Raw genomic sequence first — 24,588 nt, 5'->3', positions numbered from 1 at the left:
AGCAAGTGATTCTAGAGAGAAGGACAGAAGCCCCAATGTCTTCTTAATGACCTAGCCTTGATAGTCACACGCCATCATTTCTGCTACATCTTATTTGTTACAAGTGAGTTATTAAATATAGCCCAGGCTCCATGGCAGGAGAATCAAGTTCCATCTCTTGAAGAGAAAATATCAAAAAATTCATGGACATGTAACAGGTTACAACTTTTATGTAAACAGGATACATAAAGAGGCCCTTCTGGTTTATTAGCCATAGTTGCTTTACAATCCCAGTAAAACTTTTGATTCGATAATTTTATAATTTCATGAGGAATTTCAGGGTTCAGGAGGAAGCAGCTCAGAATGGCATAGTAGATTTCCTTATCTTAATAAACAATTCTACTGATTATCTCTCTTTTGTTTTTAAAGATTTATTTATTTATTGGCTACGTTGGGTCTTTGTTGCTATGCACGGGTTTTCTCTAGTTGTGGTGAGCAGGGACTACTCTTGTTGTGATGTGCAGGCTTCTCGTTATGGTGGCTTCTCTTCTTGCAGAGCACAGGCTCTAGGTGCGTGGGCTTCAGTAGTTGTGGCGTGTGGGCTCTAGAGCGCAGGCTCAGTAGCTGTGGCACACAGGCTTAGTTGCGCCGCGGCATGTGGGATCTTCCGGGAGCAGGGCTTGAACCTGTGTCCCCTGCATTGGCAGGCGGGATTCTTAAGCACTGAGCCACCAGGCAAGTCCTTACTGATTATCTCTTTATTTTAAAAAGAGTTTTATGTGTTGTCATACTTAGGAACTCTTTGTAATGTTTTCCCACAGTTAATGAAAGCTGAAAGTCTTAATTTATTAAGTCAGTTAAATAGATCTTCAGCACTTACAGTGTATCAATCACCCAGTAATGTACAATATAAATATCGTCTTGCCCACAAACATTTAAACAAATATGTAAATGAAAGGAAAAACCGTGTAAGTGAAAGAAGGATGTTTTGGGTATTTTGATAGTGGTTAGTGGAGTGGAGATGGAGTGCTTTGGATAAGATGGTCAGAAATATCTTCCTATGTGACTTTATAGTTTGATTTGAAGGACTGGAATCAGCTAACCTTTGTAAGAGTGAATAGCATGTGTAAAGGCCCTGAAACTTCCAGTGTTTTAAGGAATGTTGGAAGGCAAGTATCACCGGCACTTAGTGATTTCAGGAAGACAGTGTCAGTTTGGAGGCGGGAACTTATTGTAGAAATCGAAGTAAACTGTAGTATCATTGATGATAGACATCTTTTTTTTGTTGTTTTTTTTTGGGAGTATAATTGCTTTACAATGTTGTGTTAGTTTCTGCTTTACAACAAAGTGAATCAGCTATTTGTAAACATATGTCTCCTCCCTCTTGAGCCTCCCTCCTACCCGCCCCCCCATCCCTCCCCTCTAGGTCATCATAGGAAGAGAGACATCTTGTTTAGAGACTTTAAGGAGATACAATTTGTGTGACTTGGAGATTAGCTAAATTTGGAGGATGATAAAAAGGGGAGGCATCCAGTGTGTCTCCCCATGTTTCAGCTTGAACTGCTCAGTAGCACAGACTGAGATGGGGAACACTGTAGAAGGAGTACCTGTATGCATCTACCCTCCCATACCCCCCATAGTTGGGGTTGGGGTTGAGGGTGGGGGGCAAAAGTGAATGAACTGAAAAGGAGAAGGTTAGTTTTAGATCTGTTGAAATTGAAACCCCTGAGAGATGTCTAGACTGAAATGTTGAATAGGAAGTTAGATATAAGAAGGTATGGCTAGAGCACAAATGAAAAGTGTAGTAATTGGGAGTCATTACCATTTAGATGAAATTTGAAGCCTTGAGAGGAAATGAACTCACCTGGGGACAGACCGTAGAACGAGCAGGAGAAACGAGGGCTGCATTCTGAGGAAATGCAACATTTAAATGTTAAGTAAATGAAAGAGAAAAACAAAACAAAACAAAAACAGAAGGGCCTTGAAAAATGGGAAATCCAGGAAGATGTGATGCCAAAGAATGAGACTATTTCAAGAAGGTAAGATTTGATGAAAAATCAGTAAGACATAGACTGAAAAAAGGCTATTGCATGTAGCAACAGCAGTTTTTGGCTGCCAGAGGTTGATTGTTGTGAGTTTGTCTATTCAGTATCAACAACTTCTAGTTGGCAAGCAGGCCCTTGAATTTTGTTGCAGCCTTTGGGCTATCTCTCTTGGTTTTCTGGTTTAGGTGTGAGACTTCTGACTTCTCAGTCAATAGGACATGAGTAGGTAGAGATATTTGGATTAAATCCTGACCTACTACTGATGGCAAATGGCAGGAGAATTAATCCTACTATCACTCTTTTACCTGTAGCTCTTGATCTGGAATATTCTCTCTGACACTTTATGAGTACTTGACAGTATAAGCATATACACATCAATACCAGTTATAAGCCATAACAACATACTGAACCAACCCAAAGTTTCTACCTACAATATCATTTTAGTTTTCTCTTCACTAGTTTTGCCCAACCCTATCACTTGATTCAGGCTTTTTTTTTTTTTTTTTTCTGTAAGGGAACACTAATCAAGGAGTTTAACACATAAATAATCAGAGGTTATAACAGCTACCAGGAGATCATATTATCTTGCAGTTTGAAGCTTGGTGTGAAGTACATGGATGAGGTTAGGATGAGCAGAGGTTAGGCCATAGGGGGTGACTGGAGTGGTAGGAGGGCTTTTTTCTCCTTTTATTTCTTGCTCCATGGTCTGTGCCAGTTTCTCCCCTACATACCTCCCTGCATTTAGAGTGCCTGGGCTTGGGAGCTCCTTTTTTTTTGTTTCCAGACATGCTGCTGCAGCTCTTCAGAGTAGCCCTTGGTGCTTTTGGTAACTTCTGCACTCAGCAACTCCTCCTACAATGGTACTGAGAAGGACAGTGATTTGGGTTTCTGTATCCAACAGAGCTATATAACATATCAAAATTTATGGGATGCAGCTAAAATAGTATTCAGGGGGAAATTTTATAGCTTTAAATACCTGTATCTGAAATACAGAAATGCCTAACATCAGTAACCTAAGCTTCCATCTTTAGAAACTAGAAAAAGAAGAACAAGCTAAATGGAAAACAAGTAGGAAAAAGTGACTAAAGAAAATTAGAGCAGAAATCAATGAAAAACAGACAAAAACAATAAAGAAGATCAATTAAGCAAAAGCTGATTCCTTGAAAAGCTCAATAAAATTGACATTCTTTTAACTGCCTAACTATGAACAAAAGAGATGGTATGAATTACCAAAGTCAGAAATGAAAGAAGGGACTGCACTGCTCACGATGTAGAAATTAAAAGGATTAGAAGGAAATATCCTGAACAAATTCAGCCTACAAATTAAGACAATTGAGATGAGATGGGTAAATTCCTAGAAAGACAGAATCGTCAAAACTGACTCAAGAAGAAATTAAAATTCTGAATAAGCCTATAACAGGTCCATTGAATTAGTAATTTAAAAATCTTCCCACAAAGAAAAGTCAAAGCCCAGATGGCTTTACTGGTGAATCTTATCAAATAGATAAATTAGAAAAGATATCAATCTTTCATAAGCTCATCTGGAAGACACAGGAAGAAGAAACACTTTCTAGCTCAGTCTGTGAGGCCATCTTTACCCTAATACCAATGCTAGGCAAAGACATCACAAGAAAAAACAAGCTAACAAGAGAAAACTGTAGACTAATATCCCTAATGAACATGTATTCAAAAATCCTTTACAAAATATTATCAAACCAAATCCAGCAGTATACAAAAAGGATTATAAAGTAGCCATGTGGGTTTTATCACAAGAATGCAGATTGGTTTAAATGTGAAAATCAATTAATGTTATGCATGAAGTTAATAGAATACAGGACAAAAAAAAAACCCCACATGATCATCTTAGTAGACACAGAAAAAGCATTTGACAAAATGAAACACACATTCATGACTAGAAAATCTCAAACAGGTAAATAGCAACCATCAAAAACCCACATAACATACACTGTACTTAATGTTGAAAGGCTAAATGCTTTTCCCCTAAGGTCAGGAAGGCTAGAATGTCTTCCATTCTCACCAATTCTTTCAATATTATATTGATATATAATGTGTGATAAGCCTGTGTGATAAGACAGGAAGGGAAGGGAAAAATCAAAGGCATCCAGATTGGAAAGGGAAATGTCTTTATTCCTAGATGACAAAAGACGTGTACAATTTTTGCAATGAAAAGTGTAAAACATGGCTGTTAGAAATTAAAGACAGACATCAATAAATGGAGACATTCCATATTCATGGATCAGAAGGTTCAATATGATTAAGATGTCAATTCTTCCTCAATCTATAAGCTTAATACAATCCCTATCAAAATTTAGTACACTTTTTGGGAGAAATAGAGAAGCAGAAACACAATGGATCTAGAATTGCCAAAACAATTTTGAAAAAGAACAACAAAATTACAGAACTTACACTATCTGATTTCAAAACTTACCATAAAACCATAATAATCAAAATGTGTGCTATTTATACAAGGATAGGCACATAAATTAATGAAACTACATTGAGAATACAGAAATAAACCCTTGCATTTATGGTCAGTTGCTTTTTAAGAAACGTGCCTACACAATTCTATGAAGAAAGGGTAATCTTTAAACAAATGGTACTGTAATGACTGGATAGTCACATGCAAGAAAATGAACTTCAACACTTACCACACAATGTTCATAAGAATTAAGGTGGGTCATAAACCTATATTTAAGATCTAAAACTAAAAAATTTGTCAAATAAAATATAGGATAAAAACTTTATCATCTTGCATTAGGCAAAGAGTTCACATGTGACACCCAAAAGCATAATTCATAAAAGACAAAAATTGAGAAGATGGATTTAATCAAAATTTAAAATGTTTGTGCTTTAAATATATCACTAAGTATGTGAAAAGATAAGCCACAGACTGAGAAAATATTTGCACATCATGTATTTGATAGACTTGTATCCAAAATGTATGATGACCTTTGACAACTCAATAATAGGACAGAAGCAACCCAATTAAGGTAAAAAAGATCTGAATAGTAATTTCCTCAAAGAAAATAAACAAATGGCTAATTAACACATGAAAAGATGTTCAACAATGTACATTAAAATTATAATAAGATACCATTTTACACTCACTAGAATGGCTATAATAAAAATTTCATACAATAGCAAGTATTGGCAGAGATGTGGAAAATTTGGAACATCATACATTGTTTGTTGGAATGTATAATGGAAGACAATTTGGCAGTTTCTCAAAAAGATAAATATTAAGTCAACAGACAACCTGGCAATTTCACTCCTAGGCATCTACCCAAAAGAAATGCAACCATATGTTCATCAACGATGTGTACGTGAATGTTCTGAGTAGCATTTTTCATAATAGCTAAAAACTGGAATAATTTAAATGTCTATCAACTGGTGAACGGATTTAAAAAATGTGGTATATTCTGTATTCATACAATGGAATACTATTTACAATCAAAAGAAATGAACTGCTTATACATGCTGCCACATTGATGAACCTCAAAACATTATGGTTAGTAGAAGAAGCCTGATGCAGAAGATTATATGATGTAGGATTCCATTTATCTGAAATGTTCAGAAACGGCTAGTTATAGAGACAGAAGGCAGATTGATAGTTGCCTAGGGCTGGGGATAGGAATAGGAATTAACTCTAAATAGGCACAAGGGAAGTTTTAATGTTGATTAAAATGTTCCAAAATACAATGTGGTGATAATTGCACAACTCTAGAAATTTACTTTAAAAAATCATTGAATAGTACACTTACAAGGGTAAATTTTGTGTTACGTAAATTATACCTTTGGAAATAAAGCTTGAAAAAAATACGTATCTTGTCCTTAGTAGTAGGAAGAACTGTGACAGCATACTTCTCTGAGATTCTGGGCTCTGAATGTAGTAATTAATCCTGCCACCTATTTCCCACTGCTACTTAGTATTGGTCAGTTATATCCTTTGTTATTTACATTACATTAAGAAAACAGAAAACTTGGTCTACTATTAGGCTGTATAAAAGAATAATAGTTTCCCTTACCTTTATCCGAACCCACGAATAGACACCTGAGGGGTTGGGATCCTCTTTCCCCTATTACAATGGGTATACAAACATAATGTTTAAATTTATAATGTACAAATATGCTGTGTTTAAGAGATGATAAACTGATAAAGATGTGAATACAATTTTATGTGTATTTTTCAGTTACTATAATTACTTTTGTATCAGTAAGGCAGTGAATTATTAATCATACTGTTATTAATCAAAATTTATGGAGCCTAGATATTATAATGGCTTTGTAATGACAGCTTACCTTGATGAATAGAATATGGGTAATAGACCTGTGACTCATCCAAATCATTCGTTTAACCATTAATTATAGATTGAAACATCTCTAGCATTCGTTAGTATAACATGAATAGAACGTCTCAGAATAATACAGATGCCATTTTGAATGAGCACAGAAGTCATGATTTATTACTGATCTAATTAATCTTAAGTTTAATTTGATTCTATATCAAATTCTTTTTCTTGCAGGCGTATCTCATTAGCTAGTCCTCGTCAACTTTTTAAAGCTTCTAATATGACCCAGCGATGGCAACACAGGGAGATTTCAAATTTTGAGTACTTGATGTTTCTCAACACAATAGCAGGTAATTTAAGCTCACATGTTGATGTATTTCAAATGATAAATTATTAATAGTGATATGATTAGATTATTTTGAGTATTTGTATAAATAGAGTCATTCCATGTAAAGCTAAAGGTGTAAGCAAGCATACAAAGATGGGAAGAAATGAAGTATAGCTAGAGAACAATTAATGGTATAGTATGTGTGTTTGTGTTTGCGTGTACATAAAATATATATTCATAAAGGTATAATGAAAAAGAAAACTAGAAAGGTAGTGTGGAGACATTGTGGAAGATATTTTTTGTCAGTTTGAGGAATTGGCAGTCAATTCACAGGGAAACTTTTGAAAGTTTTTGAACAAATGAGTAATATCAGAACTGTATAAAAAGTTGGAAGCAGTATGAAGGATAAATTATGGTGCAGAGAGTCTAGGTAGAGAGCAGAAGTTAGGAAGCAATTACATATAAAAAGTAATGAGGGCCTACATTAGAGAGGTGACAGTAGGAATTAAAACAAAGGATTAGATAACACAAGAATTGGGCTTCCCTGGTGGCGCAGTGGTTGAGAATCTGCCTGCCAATGCAAGGGACACGGATTCGATCCCTGGTCCGGGAAGATCCCACATGCTGCGGAGCAACTAAGCCCATGTGCCACAACTACTGAGCCTGTGCTCTAGAGCCCATGAGCCACAACTACTGAGGCTGTGTACCGCAACTACTGAAGCCCACCTGCCTAGAGCCCGTGCTCCACAACAAGAGAAGCCACCGTAATGAGAAGCCCACACACCGCAACGAAGAGTAGCCCCCGTTCACCACAACTAGAGAAAGCCCACACACAGCAACAAAGACCCAATGCAGCCAAAAATAAATAAATAAAATTAATTAATTAAACAAACAAACAAAGAAAGATAACACAAGAATTTACAAGGTGCAAACCATTTGCCATGCAGCTAACTGAATGTTGGGAGTAAATGAGAAAAAAGTGTCAGAAAAGACTTCCAGGCTTCTGCTCTAAATCATGAAGAAAATGGTGGTGCCATTGAAGGAAAAAGAAGTCAAAAAATTGATCTAGAGAAAGATGATTTTACTGTGCTAGCAAGACATCCAAGATAAGATATCAAAAAGAATTGTTGGAGTATAGGTTAAGTTGAGGGTATTTGGAGCTTAGAGATAGGACACTGGATTTCATCTGCATAGAGAGGAAATCACCAAGAGAGAGAGTTAAGATTACCAAGCCAGGTGATATAGAAAGCAGTGAGGTAAGGTCTGGGGAATGCTCTTGAGCATAACAAAAAGAAAGAGGGAAAGTTATTAAAGAAGAGAAGAGAATGACTGACCCCAGAGTTTATAGACTTAGTAGGAGGAGAACTAAGGTGAAGCAAATGTCTTGAGATACAAGGGGAAAGGGAGAAAGGCCTTGGCCGCTGTATTAGATGTGATGGAGAGGTAAGGGAGAATTAAGAGTGAGTACAGGCCACACCTTTGGCTTTAACATCTCAGGACTTATGGGTTACTTTACAGGGGTTTGTTTTCTTTCTTTTTTAATATTTATTTATTTGGTTGTGCCAGGTCTTAGTTGCGGCAGGCTGGCTCCTTAGTTGTTGCATGAGAACTCTTAGTTGCAGCATGAATATGGGATCTAGTTCCCTGACCAGGGATCAAACCCAGGCTCCCTGCATTGGGAGCTCTGAGTCTTATCCACTACGCCACCAGTGAAGTCCCTAGGGGTTTATTTGCAAAACAAGCAAAAAAGTTTGATTATAAGGACTGAATGGTTCAAGATTAAACGAGAACATTAGATGTAGATTACAGTTTTCTTGTGTAATAGTAAAGAGAGGGTGAGTTAAGGCAGCGGAGAGTAACTATGAAAGAGGAAGAGAGAGGAAAAGTAACAATTCACATTATGAGGGAGACCTGTTCAAGAGCTCAGGTGGAAGAATCACACCTCCCAGAGAATAAAGACACTATTGGAGAAGTGGAGAAGAGAGGGCGTAGTACAAAGAATTGGAAGTTCAGGGCTTACACTGAAAAAGTCTAAAATTCATCAGTTAGGAAGATACTCATCTGAGGGTCCATTGAGGGAATGGAATAAAGAAAGTTTGAACAGTTACGTGGAATTTAGTAGGGATTGTATAACTAGAGACTGAAAGGATTTTTAAGTAATAATGAGAGACAGGAAACTTATGTAACAAGTTTAAATGGACATGTTTTGTACATGATAAGTCAATTAACACCTAGATTGAATGCAGTGTAATAATTATGGACAGCATTTATGAAATGGTCTACTCTCAACTTCTAGTGTGTCTATAGTGTCTTTTAAATATATCCCCTGGATATTCTCTTTAAAGAATAGAATCAATAATTTGCTTTGGATGGTTTTTACATACACTAGAGGCTGGGGTAGAGTCTCATGTTATTTAATATTTCTTTTACAGTGTTATCTGTGATACAAATAGGTTCTCATGATATCATGACACATTTCCCAAAAGACAGTCACTAGGCATTCAGTAACTAAATATTGAATTTAACTTAATTAATAGAAGTCTGTTTACAGTGAGCAGGTGTGTACTCTTTTTTTCATAGGTACAATAAACTTGATTATTTAAGCAGATAGGCTAAGAAGAGGATTTTACTATTTACTAACATCTCAATCAGGAAAATGTGAGAGAATGGAGACATCAAAATAGACTGCTTTTTGCTGTTAAGTTTGGTTATTTTCTTCTGGGAGAAGTTAAAATTGACAGAAATATGTAATAACATAAATACTTCTGAATTAAAATTGTCCTAGTTATTCATGTTTTCTAAGACTATTTCCAGGTCAATCAAGGAAGAACTCTTTTACTCTAATAGACCTCACGCCCTTGATGAATACAGTGAAATAAAATGTTAAAAGCATCAAATCAGGTTATAGTCCTTGCTCCGCTCCATCCAATCGGGGGACTATTTACCCTCTGCTCCCGGGTCTCTCAGGCAGCCACTTTCATGGGCACATGCCCAGGAGCTGCTCCTGCCCAACGCTCCCTCCCTCTGCCTTTCACTTCCCAGCTGCCAAGATCTTGGAAGCTTTGAAGCTCAGCAGAGAAGGCAAATTCATTGAGAACAGTCTGTAAAGTGTCAAGCAATATCCAGATATTACCTGCACTCTGCCTGTCCCCTGCCTGAACCTGGGATTCTTCCACAGAGTGAGTGGTTCTGGGTCCCACATTGTCATTGCTCATTTGGTTGATGAAGACATATTGACAAAGTTGTTGTTGGTTATACTCTTTTGCATTCTCACTAGCAATGCAAAAGAGGGACTGTTTCTCCACACTCTTGCCAACAGAGTATATTGTCAAGCTTTTGAATGTTTGCTAATCTGGTACCTCAGGACTGCCTGCTTGCTGAGACCCTCTGTAAAAGCCCCATGCACCCTGCTATTGAGCGCTCTGAGGAGGTAACAGTATTCAGAGAGGGTCTTGGTGCTCCAACTTGGTGTCAAGCCTGTGCCTCTGAGGTGGGAGAGCCAAGTTCAGGACATTGGTCCACCAAAGACCTCCCGGCTCCATGTGATACCAAACGGCGAAAGCTCTCCCAGAGATCTCCATCTCAAAGCTAAGACCCAGCTCCACCCAACAACCAGCAAGCTACAGTGCTGGACACCCTATGCCAAACAACTAGCAAGACAGGAACACAACCCCATCCATTAGCAGAGAAGCTGTCTAAAATCATAAGGTCACAGACACCCCAAAACACACCACCGGTCGGGGTTCTGCCCACCAGGAAGACAGGATTCAGCCTCATCCACCAGAACACAGGCACTAGTCCCTTCCACCAGGAAGCCTACACAGCCCACTGAACCAACCTTAGTCACTGGGGGCAGACACCAAAAACAACGGGAACTATGAACCTGCAGCCTGCAAAAAGGAGACCCCAAACACAGTAAGTTAAGCAAAATGAGAAGACAGAAAAACACACAGCAGATGAAGGAGCAAGGTAAAAACCCACCAGACCAAACAAATGAAGAGGAAATAGGCAGTCTACCTGAAAAAGAATTCAGAGTAATGATAGTAAAGATGACCCAAAATCTTGAAAATAGAATGGAGACAATACAAGAAACGTTTAACAAGGACCTAGAAGAACTAAAGAGCAAACAGACAATGAGGAACAACACAATAAATGACATAAAAAATTCTCTAGAAGGAATCATTAGCAGAATAACTGAGGAAGAAGAACGGATAAGTGACCTGGAAGATAAAATAGTGGAAATAACTACTGCAGAGCAGAATGAAAAAAGAATGCAAAGAATTGAGACAGTCTTAGAGACCTCTGGGACAACATTAAACATACCAACATTCGAACTATAGGGGTCCTGGAAGAAAAAGAGAAAAAGAAAGGGACTGAGAAAATATTTGAAGAGATATTTGAAGTTGAAAACTTCCTAATATGGGAAAGGAAATAGTCAATCAAGTCCAGGAAGCGCAGAGAGTCCCATACAGGATAAATCCAAGGAGAAACACACCAAGACACATATTAATCAAACTATCAAAAATTAAATACAAAGAAAAAATATTATAATTGGCAAGGGACAAACAACAAATAACATACAAGGGAATCCCCATGAAGTTAACAGCTGATCTTTCAGCAGAAACTCTGCAGCCAGAAGGGAGTGGCAAGACATATTTAAAGTGATGAAAGGGAAAAACCTACAACCAAGATTACTCTACCCAGCAAGGATCTCATTCAGATTCGACGGAGATTTTAAAATCTTTACAGACAAGCAAAAGCTAAGAGAATTCAGCACCACCAAACCAGCTTTACAACAAATGCTAAAGGAACTTCTCTAGGCAGGAAACACAAGAGAAGGAAAAGACCTAAAATAACAAACCCAAAACAATTAAGAAAATGGTAATAGGAACATACATATCGATAACTACCTTAAATGTAAATGGATTAAATGCTCCCACCAAAAGACATAGACTGGCTGAATGGATACAAAAATAAGACCTGTATATATGCTGCCTACAAGAGACCCACTTCAGACCAAGGGACACATAAAGACTGAAAGTGAGGGGGTGGAAAAAGATATTCCATGCAAATGGAAATCAAAAGAAAGCTGGAGTAGCAATTCTCATATCAGACAAAATAGACTTTAAAATAAAGACTATTACAAGAGACAGAGAAGGACACTACATAATGATCAAGGGATCAATCCAAGAAGAAGATAAAACAATTGTAAATACTTATGCACCCAACATAGGAGCACCTCAATACATAAAGCAAATGCTAACGGCCATACAAGGGAAATCGACAACACAATCATAGTAGGGGAATTGAACATCCCACTTTCACCGATGGACAGATCATCCAAAGTGAAAATAAATAAGGAAACACAAGAGTTAAATGATACATGAAACAAGATGGACTTAATTGATATTTATAGGACATTCCATCCAAAAACAACAGCATACACTTTCTTCTCAAATGCTCATAGAAGATTCTCCAGGATAGATCATATCTTGGGTCACAGATCAAGCCTTGGTAAATTTAAGAAAATTGAAATCATATCACATATCTTTTCCAACCACAATACTATGAGACTAGATATCAATTACAGGAAAAAAGTCTGTAAAAATTACAAACACATGGAGGCTAAACAATACAGTACTTAATAACCAAGAGATCACTGAAGAAATCAAAGAGGAAATCAAAAAATACCTAGAAACAAATGACAATGAAAACACGATGACCCAAAACCTATGGGATGCAGCAAAAGCAGTTCTAAGAGGGAAGTTTATAGCAATAAAATCCTACCTCAAGAAACAAACATCTTGGGGCTTCCCTGGTGGCGCAGTGGTTGAGAATATGCCTGCTGATGCAGGGGACACGGGTTCGAGCCCTGGTCTGGGAGGATCCCACGTGCCGTGGAACAAATGGGCCCATGAGCCACAATTACTGAGCATGCGCGTCTCGAGCCTGTGCTCTGCAACAGGAGAGGCTGCGATGGTGGGAGGCCCATGCGCTGCGATGAAGAGTGGCCCCCGCTTGCTGCAACTGGAGAAAGCCCTGGCACAGAAGCGAAGACCCAACACAGCCATAAATAAATAAAATTAAAAAAAATAATACCTAACATATATATTAAAAAAAAAAAAAAGAAACATCTTAAATAAACAACCTAACCTTACACCTAAAGCAATTAGGAAAAGAAGAACAAAAAAACCCCAAAGTTAGCAGAAGGAAAGAAATCATAAAGATCAGATCAGAAATACATGAAAAAGCAACGAACGAAAGAGTAACAAAGATCAATAAAACTAAAAGCTGGTTCTTTGAGAAGGTAAACAAAATTGATAAACCTTTAGCCAGACTCATCAAGAAAAAAATGGAGAAGACTCAAATCAATAGAATTAGAAATGAAAAAGGAGAAGTAACAACTGGTACTGCAGAAATACAAAGGATCATGAGCGATTCCTACAAGCACCTACATGCCAATAAAATGGACAACCTGGAAGAAATGGACAAATTCATAGAAAAGCACAACCTTCCGAGAATGAATGAGGAAGAAATAGAAAACATAAACAGACCGATCACAAGCAGCAAAATTGAGACTGTGATTAACAATCTTCCAACAAAGAAAAGCCCAGGACCAGATGGCTTCACAGGCGAATTCTGTCAAACATTTAGAGAAGAGCTAACACCTATCCTTCTCAAACTCTTCCAAAATATAGCAGAGGGAGGAATATTCCCAAATTCATTCTACGAGGCCACCATCACTCTGATACCAAAACCAGACAAAGATGTCACAAAGAAAGAAAACTACAGGCCAGTATCACTGATGATCATAGATGCAAAAATTTCCAACAAAATACTAGCAAACAGAATCCAACAGCACGTTAAAAGGATCATACACCATGATCAAGTGGGATTTATCCCAGGAATGCAAGGATTCTTCTATATGCGCAAGTCAATCAGTGTGATAAACCATAATAATAAATTGAAGAAGAAAAACCATATGATCATCACAATAGATGCAGAAAAAGCTTTTGACAAAATTCAACACCCATTTATGATAAAAACCCTCCAGAAGGTAGGCATGGAGGGAACTTACCTCAACATAATAAAGGGCATATATGACAAACCCACAGCCAATATCGTTCTCAATGGTGAAAAACTGAAAGCATTTCCTCTAAGATCAGGAACAAGACAAGGTTGTTCACTCTCACCACTATTATTCAACATAGTTTTGGAAGTCCTATCCACGGCAATCAGAGAAGAAAAAGAAATATAAATCGGAAAAGAAGAAGTAAAGCTGTCACTGTTTCCAGATGACATGATACTACACATAGAGAATCCTAAAGATGCTGCCAGAAAACTACTAGAGCTAATCAATGAATTTGGTAAAGTAGCAGGATACAAAATTAATGCACATAAATCTCTTGCATTCCTAAACACTAATGATGAAAAATCTGAAAGAGAAATTAAGGAAACACTCCCATTTACCACTGCAACAAAAAGAATAAGATACCTAGGAACAAACCTACCTAAGGAGACAAAAGACCTGTATGCAGAAAATTATAAGACACTGATGAAAGAAATTAAAGATGATACAAACAGATGGAGAGATATACCATGTTCTTGGATTGGAAAAGTCAACATTGTGAAAATGACTGTAGTACCCAAAGCAATCTACAGATTCAGTGCAATCCCTATCAAACTACCAATGGCATTTTTCACAGAACTAGAACAAAAAATTTCACAACTTGTATGGAAACACAAAATACCGTGAATAGCCAAAGCCAATCTTGAGAAAGAAAAATGGAGCTGAAGGAATCAGGCTCCCTGACTTCAGACTATACTACAAAGCTACAGTAATAAAGACAGTATGGTACTGGCACAAACACAGAAATATAGATTAATGGAACAGGATTGAAAGCCCAGAGATAAACCCATGCACATATGGTCACCTTATCTTTGATAAAGGAGGCAAGCATATACAGTGGAGAAAAGACAGCCTCTTCAATAAGTGGTTCTGGGAAAACTGGACAGCTACATGTAAAAGAATGAAATTAGAACACTCCCTAACACCATACACAAAAGTAAACTCAAAATGGTTTAAAAACCAAAATGTAAGGCCAGACACTATAAAACTCTTAGCGGAAAACATAGGCTGAACACTCTATGACATAAATCACAGCAAGATCCTTTTGGACTCACCTCCTAGAGAAATGGAAATAAAAAGAAAAATAAACAAATGGAACCTAATGAAACTTAAAAGCTTTTGCACAGCAAAGGAAACCATAAACAAGATGAAAAGACAACCCTCAGAATGGGAGAAAATATTTGCAAATGAAGCAACTGACAAGGGATTAATCTCCAAAATTTACAAGCAGCTCTTGCAGCTCAATATCAAAAAAACAAACAGCCCAATCCAAAACCGTGCAGAAAACCTAAATAGACATTTCTCCAAAGAAGATATACCAATTGCCAACAAACACGTGAAAGGATGCTCAATATCACTAACCATTAGAGAAATGCAAATCAAAACTAGAGTGAGGTATCACCTCACACCATTCAGAATGGCCATCATCCAAAAACCTACAAACAATAAATGCTGGAGAGGGTGTGGAGAAAAGGAAACCCTCTTGCACTCTTGGTGGGAATGTAAATTGATACAGCCACTACGGAGAACAGTATGGAAGTTCCTTAAAAAACTAAAAATCGAGCTACCATATGATGCAGCAATCCCACTACTGGGCATATACCCTGAGAAAACCATAATTCAGAAAGAGTCATGTACCACAATGTTCATTGCAGCTCTATTTACAATAGCCAGGACATGGAAGCAACCTAAGTGTCCATTGACAGATGAATGGATAAAGAAGTTGTGGCACATATATACAATGGGCTATTACTCAGCCATAAAAAGAAACGAACTTGAGTTATTTGTAGTGAGGTGGCTGGACCTAGAGTCTGTCATACAGAGTGAAGTTAAGTCAGAAAGAGAAATACAAATACCATATCCTAACACATATATATGGAATCTAAAAAAAAAAAAAAAGGTTCTGAAGAACCTAGGGGCAGGACAGGAATAAAGATGCAGACGAGGGGAATGGACTTGAGGACACGGGGAGAGGGAAGGGTAAGCTGGGACGAAGTGAGAGAGTGGCATGGACATATATACACTACCAAATGTGAAATAGATAGCTAGTGGGAAGCAGCCACATAGCACAGGGAGATCAGCTCGGTGCTTTGTGACCACCTAGAGGGGTGGGATAGGGAGGGTGGGAGGGAGATGCAAGAGGGAGGAGATGTGGAGATATATGTATATGTATAGCTGATTCACTTTGTTATAAAGTGGAAACTAACACACCATTGTAAAGCAGTTATACTCCAATAAAGATGTTTAAAAAAAAAAAAACAAAACATCAAATGATAAGGGAGGCTTAGATACCAAGAATTTGTGTGGAGAGCTACTGTAATACTCAGCCCTATATTGATATGATATCCGTATATATTTGAGAACGGGAAAAGAATGGCGATGATAGAATACACTATAAGAAAGGAATTCAACCAATATTAATATCCTTGTTTGCCTTGTATTTTAGCCATAAAAGTCTGTTCACATTAAATCTAAGTAAAAATAGGTTATAGACTGGTAAAATGGTGGAGTCAAACGCCAACATTTTTACTCCAGAAACAGTGATGTCATCTACCGTGCTGCCTCCCTAAAGTGGTGATATCCAGAAAACTGCTGTTTCTACATGGATGGGCTACGTCATCCTTTGTTTTATTCATATTTTTAGTAGACCTGAATGTGTCGTTGAATGTCATTAGTTTAGCAGAATCATAGAAGAGTATGTGGCAGCATTTGGGAATGGAGTAAGCAACATCTATGATACTGTGCATTATGTTCAAAGGAGCATAGAATTTGAAAGCTGTCACAGAAATTTCAGAGTTATTAAGAACATCCTGGTCATTTTACAGTTGACTGTGAATGCCCATAGGGGTGAAGTCACTTGAACTTAGTTGATTGGTTGGTTGGTTAATTAATGGCAAAGAAAAGATTCTGGTGTTGAAGAACTCTGTGAGATTGCAACTTGTTTTTTAAATTCCTAATGAAGATTATTTTATTTGGTGCAGGCTTTCAACTAATAAAAAATATTTGTGTAATTTATAAGATGTGGGTACAGAGTATCTGGATTTGAATGTAGTTTGACCATTACTAGTTGCATGATTTGGGGCAAGTTACATAAACTTTTGTGCCTCGGTTTTTTTATCTGTAAAACGGGGGTGATACCAATTTCATAGGGTTATTGTGAGAATTAAATTAAATCGTGAATGGATAGCACTGGGAACAATGTCTGGCACTCAGAAATTGTTGTTCTTGTTACTTTTAGTATATTCCTGAATGTTTATCATTTCGTTCTTCTAAATTAAGAATGACTTTTTTTTCCTCTTCCAGGACGGAGTTACAATGACTTAAATCAGTACCCAGTGTTTCCCTGGGTCATTACTAATTATGAATCAGAAGAACTGGATCTTACTTTGCCAAGTAACTTCAGAGATTTGTCCAAGGTAATTTCTTAGTAATCATCTGAAATATCACTATCTTGAATATAAAAATATTCAAGTGATTATCTTTATTTTTCACATCACATTTAGAAAATATTTTTAATATTATTATAACTAATATATTTGTTTGTTTTTTAAATGTATTTTCATTATTCTCCAATTTAAAATAGAAAAATTTAATATGCCTGGTAACCTTGATAACAACTAAAAATATTAACAGTTATATTTTTTTCTCCATATACATTTAAGAAGATATTATTCCCAAATATCAGCTTCTTCTAAGGGTGTCAGTACTTGATAAAAGATACGAAGAACATCATGGAAACTTCTTACCAGCACTCTTGTAAAAAGACAAGTAACCCCACACTGCTCTGTGTCTCCTAAGTGATTTTCCTCTACCTCTTGCCCTTCTCTGAGCCATTCCTCACTACAACAAGAGTGTATCCTCTTTAAATGTAATTTTGAATTCCATAAATTCAGCACTTAAACCTTTCTTGACTTATCATTGCATGCAGAATGAATCCTTCCCAACTCCACAGTTTGCTTTCTCTGCCTTGAATGTTCATCTCCCTGCTCTGTGAGTGGCTGACTGTCTCAGTCCTTTAGGAACAACACCTCCTCATAGAGACCATTACTGATTCCTTCCTTCCTCTCTTTCAGAGCACCTAAAATATCCTGCATTTTTACATATCTTTCTACCTACTTGTTTTGGTTCTTCTTGTGTGCTCCACTAAAGTTCATAAAGATAGAGTTCTCGTTTACCATTATTTCTCCCTTGCCTAGTATAGGACCTGCCATTCAATAAATGTGTTAAATGAATTAAATAATAAAATATACATGACATTTCCCGCAAGTTCTAAAAAATTAATTTTAACTGTGTTAAAATTAATCAGTCTGTTTTTAATTTTAAAATGTGAAACATGTAAATAACAAAAACTACCTCTAATTTACCACATATCAGTAAGGAATAACTACATTTTATACACACACACACATACACACACACACACTGGGTTTTCTATAAGTATTTTCGCATATCATCAGGCATTCTTTAAGAATTTTCCTTTTCTGTCCTGAATTATCAACAAACAGAATATCCTGAATCCTTTTTCACTTTTAAAGGAGAGTTTTCATTTTCAAAAGAAAGCCTTGTTTGCACATTACCTATCGGATATGGGATTAATATGTAGAATATATAGAGAACTCCTAAAACTCAACAACAAAAACCGAACAACCTGATTCAAAAACAGGTGAAGTGAATAGACAATTCTCCAAAGAAGTTATACAAATGGCCAATGAGCAGATGAAAAGGTGTTCAACATTACTAATTGTTAGGAAAATGTATATCAAAACCAAATGAGATAACCACTTCACAGCCAGTAGGATGGCTTTAATTAAAAAATAAATAAATAATCATAAAATAACAAATATTGGTGAAGATGTGGAGAAATTAGAGCCCTTGTGGACTGCTGGTGGGACTGTACAATGGTGAAGCTGACATGGAAAAAAGTATGGCAGTTCCTTCAAAATAAAAAATAGAGGGCTTCCCTGGTGGCGCAGTGGTCGAGAATCTGCCTGCCAATGCAGGGGACACGGGTTCGAGCCCTGGTCTGGGAAGATCCCACATGCCGCGGAGCAACTAGGCCCGTGAGCCACAACTACTGAGTCTGCGCGTCTGGAGCCTGTGCTCCGCAACAAGAGAGACCGCAATAGTGAGAGGCCCGCGCATCGCGATGAAGAGTGGCCCCCGCTTGCCGCAACTAGAGAAAGCCCTCGCACAGAAACGAAGACCCAACACAGCTAAAAAAAAAAAAAAAAAAAAAAAAAAAAAAAAAAAAAAAAATAGAATTACCCTAAGATCCAGCTATTCTACTTTTGAATATATACCCAAGAGAAATAAAAGCAGAGACTCGAAGAGGTATTTGTATACCAATTTTCATATTTTTAATAGTATTATTTACAATAACCAAAAGATGGAAGCAATCCAAGTATCCACTGTTGGATAAATGGATAAACAGAATGTGGTACATATATACAGTGGAATATTGTTCAGCCTTAAAGAGGAAGGAACCTCTGACACATGCTGCAATATGGATGAACCTTGAAGACATTATGCTAAGTGAAATAAGCCATTCACAAAAGGACAAACACTGTGTGATATCACTCATGTGAGGTATTTAGAGTAGTCGAATTCACAGAGACAGAAAGTAGAATGGTGGTTGCCAAGGCCTGGCGGGGGGAGGGAGGAATGGAGACTCACTTAATGGATATAGAGTCTCAGTTTTGCAAGATGAAACAAGTTCTGGAGATGGAAGGTGGTGATGGTTGGCCAACAACCTGAATGTAATGCCACTGAACTTACACTTAAAAGTGGTTAAAATGGTAAGGTTCATGTGTGTATATTTTATAACAATTAAAAAACAAAAACAATAAAAAGGCCAGTAAGGGGAGAAAAAGAGGTAATTAGTAAACTAGACACAAAATAGAGGTTTGAAAAAGCGCCTGCATGTTTCTGCTTTTACTTTTCTTTGATCACCTTGAGAACAACATGCCCAGGTTAACTAGCTGGAGGGCCAGGACTGACACCTGGAGGATGGCTGAGCTGTGTGAGCTGAGGCCATCCTACACGAGCCAGCCCTCAGCTGACCACAAACATATGAGCAAGCACAACCAAGAGCAGCCAGCTGTGGCCAGATCAGCAGAATTTCCCGGGTGACCCGTTGACTACGAGGAATAAGAAGTGGATAAATGTTTCTTGGGTTTTTTTTTTTTAAAAGGAAGGCCTTACTTACATTTAGGTATTGTATTTGTTCTAAGACCCTGTAGTATTTCACTGGAATCTGTAGAACTCTCTTGTCTAATAAATGAGGACTGTATTAGTTTGACTTGTGTAGTGAGCCATGCAGTAGGTCAATAGTAAACACTGGACAGCTCTTTAATTCTCAGACTATTATATCCTACTATCCTTTATTTGAATTTTGTGTAAGTGAGAGTAAAGGTCTCATTTTTCATTAAATTGTTAAAATGTAAAATTTGCCTCACAAAATAAATATATAACCTTTCTAGACATCTAGAAGAATTGCCTTTTTTTTGTTTAAGCTGAGTCCTTCAGTTTGGACTTCTATTTAAGCACATAACTTAAGATGTTTTGTGCTTTAGAGGACTTTTTGTAGGCTCTTTAAGATGCAGTGAGTAGTTAGATGGATTGTGGACAAGGTGCATGTTTATGTCTTGATGGAACAGTTAGCAGTGGTGCTAAGTGGGAGGCTATTTGGATTTTTCTGCTGAGGCTGTATTTCTCTCTTCTGCCATCACTGTACCTGAACAAGAGCTCCCATAACCCTATCACCTCGTCTTACTACTTCCTTGCCAAAAGCCTCCGTTCTCTGACCCTCATCTTTGTTCTCTATTCCACTAAAAATCTTACATGACCAGAAGAAAGCCTTCAAAACAATTTTTTAAAAGTAGGTCCTATGAATTTTTTCATTATGAGAGTCCAATGAAATAGTATCAGCAAAATGCTGTTATTATTTGCCAGGTAAATAGAATCTTTTATTCAAATTGAATCTTATTTGTATGTTGCAGCTGTTTCTAAGGAACTTGCCAAATACTTTTGCTAGGTGTGTAAAACACTGTTTTAACTCATGTCTTTATAACTTATCTTCTGTATGTGATAAATGAGGTTATTTTTATGCCCCACTAGACAAGCAATAGAAATTTTGCTTTTTTTATTTTATTAGATTAAAAGTAAAAAGGGGTTCAGAAGCCAAAGCAAAAGAGTTATTTTCATTATTCTCTATCTATAAATGTCCATATCTGCTGTACAAAGACATAAAAATATCACTTTGGTGATTTAGTGTGTTTAATTGTAGTAGTATCCATTTTTATATAAAAATTTTATACATAAAAAAAATTTATAATATTATAAGAGATTTTGTGAAAGAATTGCATTTTGTGCTGAGGAAGGAAAATTTATGAAGAGTGTTTTCAACACTAGCTGAACAGCACTTAATTGGCTAGCCAACAGTAGTGCGATTAGCAGAGCTGAGAAGAAGTAGGGAGCTCTAATACTCAGCCACATAACCTACAGCATCTCCTTTCCTATAAAGCAGCAGTAGTTCAAATGCTACAAAAGTCATTCAAGTTCATGAAAATGGAATTCTGCTACTACTAATTGTTTTCATTAAATATTCATGGAAATAAGTGAGTTTGGAATTAACTGAATTATTTTAAGTGAAATAAGCATATCAGGTATTTTAAAATTGTACTTTCTATGTATAACATTGTTTACTTTATAAAATGTATCTCATTCCTATTGGTATTAAAGTCTGCCTAATGTTTACAGTATGATTCCATTTTGAAATATCTGTTTATATACATATTTTCAGGAATGCATCACGTACATAAAATGAGCTATATCTGTATGAAAAACGATTATAATAGAATTATATTGAAGTTTGTCCCATAGTATACATTTAGCAAACATTACTATTTGTTTAAATAAACTTGTGAAATCAAAGGAAACATTGTGTGCAAAGCTTAATTTAAAATATAAACAGATCTTACCCTCCTTCTTAAGTAGATAATATAGCCTGACTAGCTTTAAAATGCATTGAATTATTTATGCGTGTTTATGTCCATTTAATTTCCCCTAAGCTGGTTTTCAGAGGAGTTTTAGTAGCATTGATACAAAGCTACAATTTTATTTGGTAATCTCTTCCATGTTGCACAGGGAATTCTCTTTCTGAAGCTGAATTAATGTAATCAGCACCCTTCTGTATTATGTTTCTGATCATTCTGTTCAAAAAGAAAGTCTAAATGGGGCAGTGCAAAAAAAATGTCTAGTCTGAAAATCACAATGCAAATTTAATATTTCCTTGTATTGAGAAACTCCTCATTTAACATAATGGTTTAATTTATTCTTTTAAAGCTGAAAAAAAGTAGAGATCAGTTTTGAAGTTGATTTTTTTTCTCCACTTTCCCTGTTGTTTCATCACTAGTCTGAAATTCTGACTGATGAGAAGACAGATCTAACCATGCATAAACTTTGAAGTGACATTAATCCATATTTTACAAATACATACTGATTTTTATATTTTGACAGTCTCCTTGGAAGAGATAAGAACATTTTTTTTTGTCTTTTCTTTATAAGAAGTTATAATTAGGACAGGAATATATTTACAAAATGTCATACCATAAAAACAAATTATGATGGCTGAGTGTTTCAGTACCAGGGCTTCCTTGGTGGATTAGTAAGATTTTTTTTGTGCTATTGTGATTTATTTATTTATTTATTTCCTTAGTAGGAGATTGATTGTGTAAGCCAATTTTCTAAGTGAGGAAAATCAAGATAATCAGGTACAATCATTTCTGTTCTAATTGATCAACATAGTTATTTTGGAATATTTAATGTATATACCTGGATACCTATTCCAAAAAACAAGTATGTTGTTAGATTGAAATGGAACTATCCATTTCCAAGTGAAATCTTGCAAATGAAAACTCAGCTGTAAATTTCAGAAGGTAGGAACCTCTCACTTTATTACTGTTAACTAATGTTTATTAAGGACTTAGTATATGCCAGGCTCTTATTTAAGAATATCACATGTGTTAATTCTTTTAACCCTCACAAAGGCCTTCTAAGATTGGTAACGTTATTATTGTCTTTTACAGGGACAGAAATTGAGGCACCATGAGGTTAAGCAAGTTGTACAAAGTCACATAGCTAGTGGATAGAACCAGAATTTTAACACTATGCAGTTCACAACTAGCATTTTAAAAAAAGAATAGAATAGTATAGCATTACATTAAAAAAAGAAAGTAATGTGCATCATGTATGAATCTTCTGCTTAAGATGTGTGTGTGTGTGTGTGTGTGTGTGTGTGCTGGGTTATGATTTGAAGTGACAGACTTCTTACTATGAGTTTTGGCCCAGAAACCTTGAGAAATGCTGCAATATGCTATACTGCTTTCTACGTTTGGTATCAATTGCTAAGTCTGTTTTGATGTTATTTTATCAAGTTGCTTTTCACCTCTCATGCTGAAATGCATGGTAAGAGACAACCAGCATTCCATTGCTTGAAAAAGGAAAGCTTTTCCCAATTGCCTACTCCTGGTGTGTTTGTCCCAGGTTATGCCCCAAGCTTTTTTGACTAAGCCTGTTTTATGAAAAAGCTGCATGTTTGCTTAAATCTAGAGAATACCTGATGTTACTACTCGAGCATTCATTTGGGTTTTTCATTTATTGATTGTTCATTGAGTAATAGGGTGTGCGAGGGACTCTTAGTTTCTGGAGATTAGATAAAATAAAATCTTCTAAGTTACTATTTTACTAAAAAATAACTGAAGATTGGGGGGAAAAAGCAGGACTGGCCAAGGTATAATCAAGTATTTAATATTTATTAGAGCTCATTCTTAAAGTGAAGGAAAATACTGAAAGAAAGAGTTCAAGGTAGAGGGAAAAGGAAAATCATGCATTTTTCAACTGTAGAGGGCAAGCACAATGTGATCTGTTATTTTAAGAGTCAAGAAAAGTAAACGTTAGGGGAAATGACCCTACCTTGTAGTGTAGGAATTTGAGCAAAGTTTACTATCATCAGATCTTCAAACTGTATTTTAAATTTTGGTCCAGGTCCCAGTTAATCATAGGTTTTTGTTTATTTGTTTGTTTGTTTGTTTTAAACCTATCTTACAATGCTGTACCATCCACACTCTGTTAAACTAGCAGCTTTCATTGCTCTAGTCTGGGTCAAAATGTTTCTAAAGCGTACATTCTGAGATAACTGAAGAGTACTGAATGACAAGGCTGTTCTGAATTTATTTACTGGTTGATGAGTTGCTATTGTTTGTCCTTGTATTTATTGTGTTTTTTCTCTCTCTCTCTCTTTGTTTAAAGCAAAAGTAGATGATTTCCACCACCACCCCCGCCCCGTCTCCTGTCTCCTTTTTATCTCCTACCATTTGGTTGTGTGTTTTTATATGTGAGATATTTCTCCTAACACACACATTTAATATACAGCATTCATCTTGACCTGGAATTGACTACCGACATTTAACTGTTGTTGATCAGACAGCACTTCTTTATCTCTTTAAGTTTTAAGTGCTGTTTCTGACGAATGCCAGTCCTTTTAGTAGGCTCTGTAACAGATATACTGGGAATCAATATACCATCTAGATGTCACAGAGGGAAAAGAACACTCTTTTTGGGGGGGGGAGCAATATTGTTTTAAAATGATAGGCGTTATAACTTTTACTTTGTTTTTCTATTTATTGGGCTTCAGTCAAAACCAAAGGAATTCAAACTTAAAAAAATAAAAAAAGTTATTGTATTATAAGAGTAAATAATGGATCTTAAAGTATTTAAATAAAACATAATTGCAGAGAA

At 36.4% G+C, this 24,588-nt stretch overlaps 1 protein-coding gene across 4 annotated transcripts in view; it reads left to right on the top strand.

The window, feature by feature from the left end:
• LRBA (LPS responsive beige-like anchor protein) overlaps positions 1-24,588 on the top strand; it is a 736,878-nt gene that overhangs the window by 517,371 nt on the left and 194,919 nt on the right. For all 4 annotated transcript variants that reach the window (XM_082463287.1, XM_082463288.1, XM_082463286.1 and 1 more), the window contains exons 43-44: positions 6,569-6,684; positions 17,095-17,207. In XM_082463287.1, the coding sequence (XP_082319413.1) occupies positions 6,569-6,684; positions 17,095-17,207 (229 nt within the window). The remainder of the gene's footprint in view (positions 1-6,568; positions 6,685-17,094; positions 17,208-24,588) is intronic.

This window comes from Balaenoptera physalus (genome assembly GCF_965194825.1).
Source record: "Balaenoptera physalus genome assembly, chromosome: 5".
Classification (NCBI taxonomy): domain Eukaryota; kingdom Metazoa; phylum Chordata; class Mammalia; order Artiodactyla; family Balaenopteridae; genus Balaenoptera; species Balaenoptera physalus.
The sequence above is the reverse complement of the archived record's forward strand: the minus strand, read 5'-3'. Positions and strand labels throughout refer to the sequence as shown.